This window comes from Mus caroli, chromosome 9, assembly GCF_900094665.2.
Source record: "Mus caroli chromosome 9, CAROLI_EIJ_v1.1, whole genome shotgun sequence".
NCBI classification, from domain to species: domain Eukaryota; kingdom Metazoa; phylum Chordata; class Mammalia; order Rodentia; family Muridae; genus Mus; species Mus caroli.
In genome coordinates, this window is record NC_034578.1 from 95,393,958 (window position 1) to 95,397,304 (window position 3,347).

The following is a 3,347-nucleotide window of genomic DNA, read 5'->3' on the forward strand; positions in this document are numbered from 1 at the left end:
CAAAGCCAAGGGTGAGGGGAAACACACACCGCCTACAGAGAAAAACGCGGGACCACGGATTTAGGGAGTGAAACTCGCGGAATACTGGAGGTGAGAAGAACATTTCAAATTAGACAACAAACTCTGAAGAGCTGTTGTGCTAGATAGCATCAGCAAAGCCTTGGCACCCTCAAGCAAACACTCACACGGAGGGGGAAAGAGATGGGATCTTCTCTTAAAAATCTGTGTTTTAAAAACTCTTTGCCCGATGCATGGCAGTATTGTCTCCTTTCTTTTTTCGCCTATCTTTTTCCCACAGCGGAACAACAACAACAGCAGCAGCAGCAACAACAACAACAAAGTCGTTATCAACCAATTAAAAACATTTTTAAACTTAGAAACTTAGTTTGGGGTCCCAGATTCCCAGGAGGGGGGCAGTGATAACAAACATTAAAACAAAACAAAACACCAATTCTACCGCTTTCATCCCATGCTCTGAACTTAAGCACCCACAGCAGTACACACACTGCTCCTGTAGAGAAACTTGTTCCTTTCCCCAACACTGCGACTCCCCCCCCCCCAGGTCTTTGGAGTGTAGTTGTTAAAAAGCAAACCCACCCAGAACTCAAGAGGTTTCATCTTCGTCTTAGTTCATTCATTGTTGGGAGCTGTTTGACCCACTTTAGGAAGGTTGCGGGAAAGGCACAGCACCCCGATATTGGTACCTTTGCCAAGCCTCTAAAAGCAAAACTGGGGACACAGGGTGCAATGCAGACAGACCCCAGACTCAGGGCCCCTCTATAGGCCATAGGCCACCAGGTTCTGCCAGGACAGGACCGCCTGCAGCCTACCCTGCTTCACCCCACTCTAAGTACTGCCAGCCTGGAAGAAGACTCCAGCTCCTTGACCTGAGTGAGCCTCCTTACTTGATTTTTATGCACATCAAAGGTTACTTTTTTGCAATGACAGATTGTCTTTATTCAAAACGTCTTTGTTCAACAAATGAACAGAGGAATGAGGAAAAAAAATCCTTCTAGGTACATTTCCAAGACATTGTCCAAACACTTATGACCATGTAGGATGTTTATTATTATTATTATTTTAAGGTTTTGTCCACTTTCTACTTCCTGACTTCATTACCTGACATTCTGTCTAAAAGTAAACTTAGGTGTCTAGGAGTACTGCGGGTACACAAAGCGAAAAGCCACGTGGTTCCTTTTTGTTTTCTTTTTATCGAAGCAAACACGACCATAGTATGGTTTTAAACAGAAAGGTTTCCCTTCCTGAAGTTTTAAACTTTTAAGCCTTTCACCTCCCCACACACAGGAAGAGCAAATGGTGCCTAGCTGTGTCTGACAGCACAGCACCGAGACTCAGCTCTTTTTCTTCAGTGGGAAAGGAAAAATATATATATACGCATATTCTAGATATAATACCAGGATCTGGGAGTTCCGAGTCCAAAGCCTATTCGCGGACAGTGAGGGGGACGTAAATAAAGCAAAACTGCCTACTTTTTTTTTTTGTCCAAAGGGGGTACAGTCGGAGACTTGCTTTGGGAGAGTCGGGAGAGGGGAAGATGTGTAGCTTTCTAAATGTTTGCAAATTTCTGGCACCAGTCTGTGCCTTGGGTCCAGGATGATGGCCCTTCCCTTCCCCCCTGGAAGAGAGAGGCAGAGTCTGGGGTGGGCGAGGGGCAGCGACGGGCCTGACCCAGAGGCATCTGCGGGCCAAACTAGGTGCAAAGGAAAGGATTCAGATCTCTGCTTCCACGCCACCCATCAGGTCCGGGCCAAGCTTGGGGTTACATGGCCGTAGCGTGGGCTGACGAGTAAGGGTCTATGCCAGTCTTGGTCATGCCTGGGAAGAGGATGTAGGCGACAGGGGGCTGCAGGGTGGAGGCAGACCAGGCGGTACAGTTACAGGGCACCACGTAGCCCGGGTTGGTGGGGGACGGGTGCGTGTGCGTGTGCTGGCTGGGGCAGCTGAGACTGCCGAAGGCGCCGTTCTGATAGCCCAGGGTGGACGCGTAGGGCAGCGCGCTGGTGGCCAACGTATGGGGCACTTCACCCATCTTCTGGATGGCACTGGAACTAAATTGCGCAGGGTCCAGCAGGGAGTAAGGTGCCGAGGCAGGCGGCAAGAAGGCCCGGGCTTTCTCGGGCGCGCTCAGGAGGCCGTCGGAAGCCCCCACGGGCAGGCCGGCCGCCTTGAGCGGGTCCGTGTCGCCCAGGTAGGGCAGGGGGAAGACATACCTGTCCTTCTTGAGCAGGTTCTTCGGCTTGCGCCGCGGCCGGTACTTGTAGTCAGGGTGCTCCTTCATGTGTTGGGCTCGCAGCCTTTTGGCTTCGTCGATGTAAGGCCGCTTCTCTGCCTCGGACAGGAGCTTCCACTCGGCGCCCAGGCGTTTGCTGATCTCCGAGTTGTGCATCTTGGGATTTTCCTGGGCCATCTTGCGCCGCTGGCCCCGGGACCATACCATGAAGGCATTCATGGGCCGCTTGATGTGGTCTGAAGGTTTGGACATGGTCCCGGCGAGGCGGGCGGGGGCGGGGAATGCAGGGGCTCTGCGGGCGAGCCTGGGCGCGGTTGGCCGTCTGTCTTTCTGTCCGTCCTGAGCCCGGGACTCTGAACTCCCCTCGTCTCGGAGCCGCAGAGGGGAAATCAGAGAGAAGAGCTGACCCTGCAAAGTTTTCAACTGATCATGCCAGTCCCAGCCCCCAGGCAGCCCCCAGGGGGCCGAAGGGTAGGAAGGGCAGCGGGGATGAGGGGGCGCTCGGCCTGGAGTCTGTGGGCACCAGAGATTGGGGCCCAAGTACCAGAGTCTTGGGATTAAGTGGCTAGGTAATTTTCTGGCGAGGGCAGGAGATTCCTCCTTCGCTCCCTCTTCACCTTCGCCTTCTCTCCTTCCCGTCTCTCCCCTGGCTTCTCTGGCCGTGGCTCCCCCCTCCCGTGGTTTCCGGGCGCTGCTTTGCCTAGCACTGCACCTGGCCGAGAATGCGGGGAGGCTGGTGAACTGCAGCCAAAAGCGGCGAAGTTCAAAGGCGAGGTGGGCCGGGACCGCACGCACTCTGACATAAGCGCGGGGCGGCGACTCCCCAACCTGGGCTCCAATCAGCAGCAGGGAAGGCGAGGGGGCGCACCTGCCAACTCGCGAGTAGTGGAAACCCGGAGCGTCCCTGATGGGGGCGGGGAGAGGTATGGGGGACAGAGAGACCGCCACCGCGAACAGACGCGGCTTGATAGCTCAGGATTCAGGGGGCTCACATTGTCTCTGGCACTGTCAAAAAATTAAAACTCTTCGTGACCCCCGTTTTTCTTCCCCAGTTGTTCAAAAGAGAACTGGTGCTTCTAATAATATAAAGACCCAG

At 54.0% G+C, this 3,347-nt stretch overlaps 1 protein-coding gene across 1 annotated transcript; it reads right to left on the reverse strand.

Annotated features, from left to right (window-relative positions):
- Window positions 1–928: 928 nt before the first annotated feature.
- Sox14 (SRY-box 14) lies at window positions 929–2,982 on the reverse strand. The gene has a single exon (XM_021173019.2). The coding sequence runs from the start codon at window positions 2,501–2,503 to the stop codon at window positions 1,781–1,783; it is 723 nt and encodes a 240-aa protein (XP_021028678.1). The 5' UTR covers window positions 2,504–2,982; the 3' UTR covers window positions 929–1,780.
- Between the last annotated feature and the right edge of the window lie 365 nt (window positions 2,983–3,347).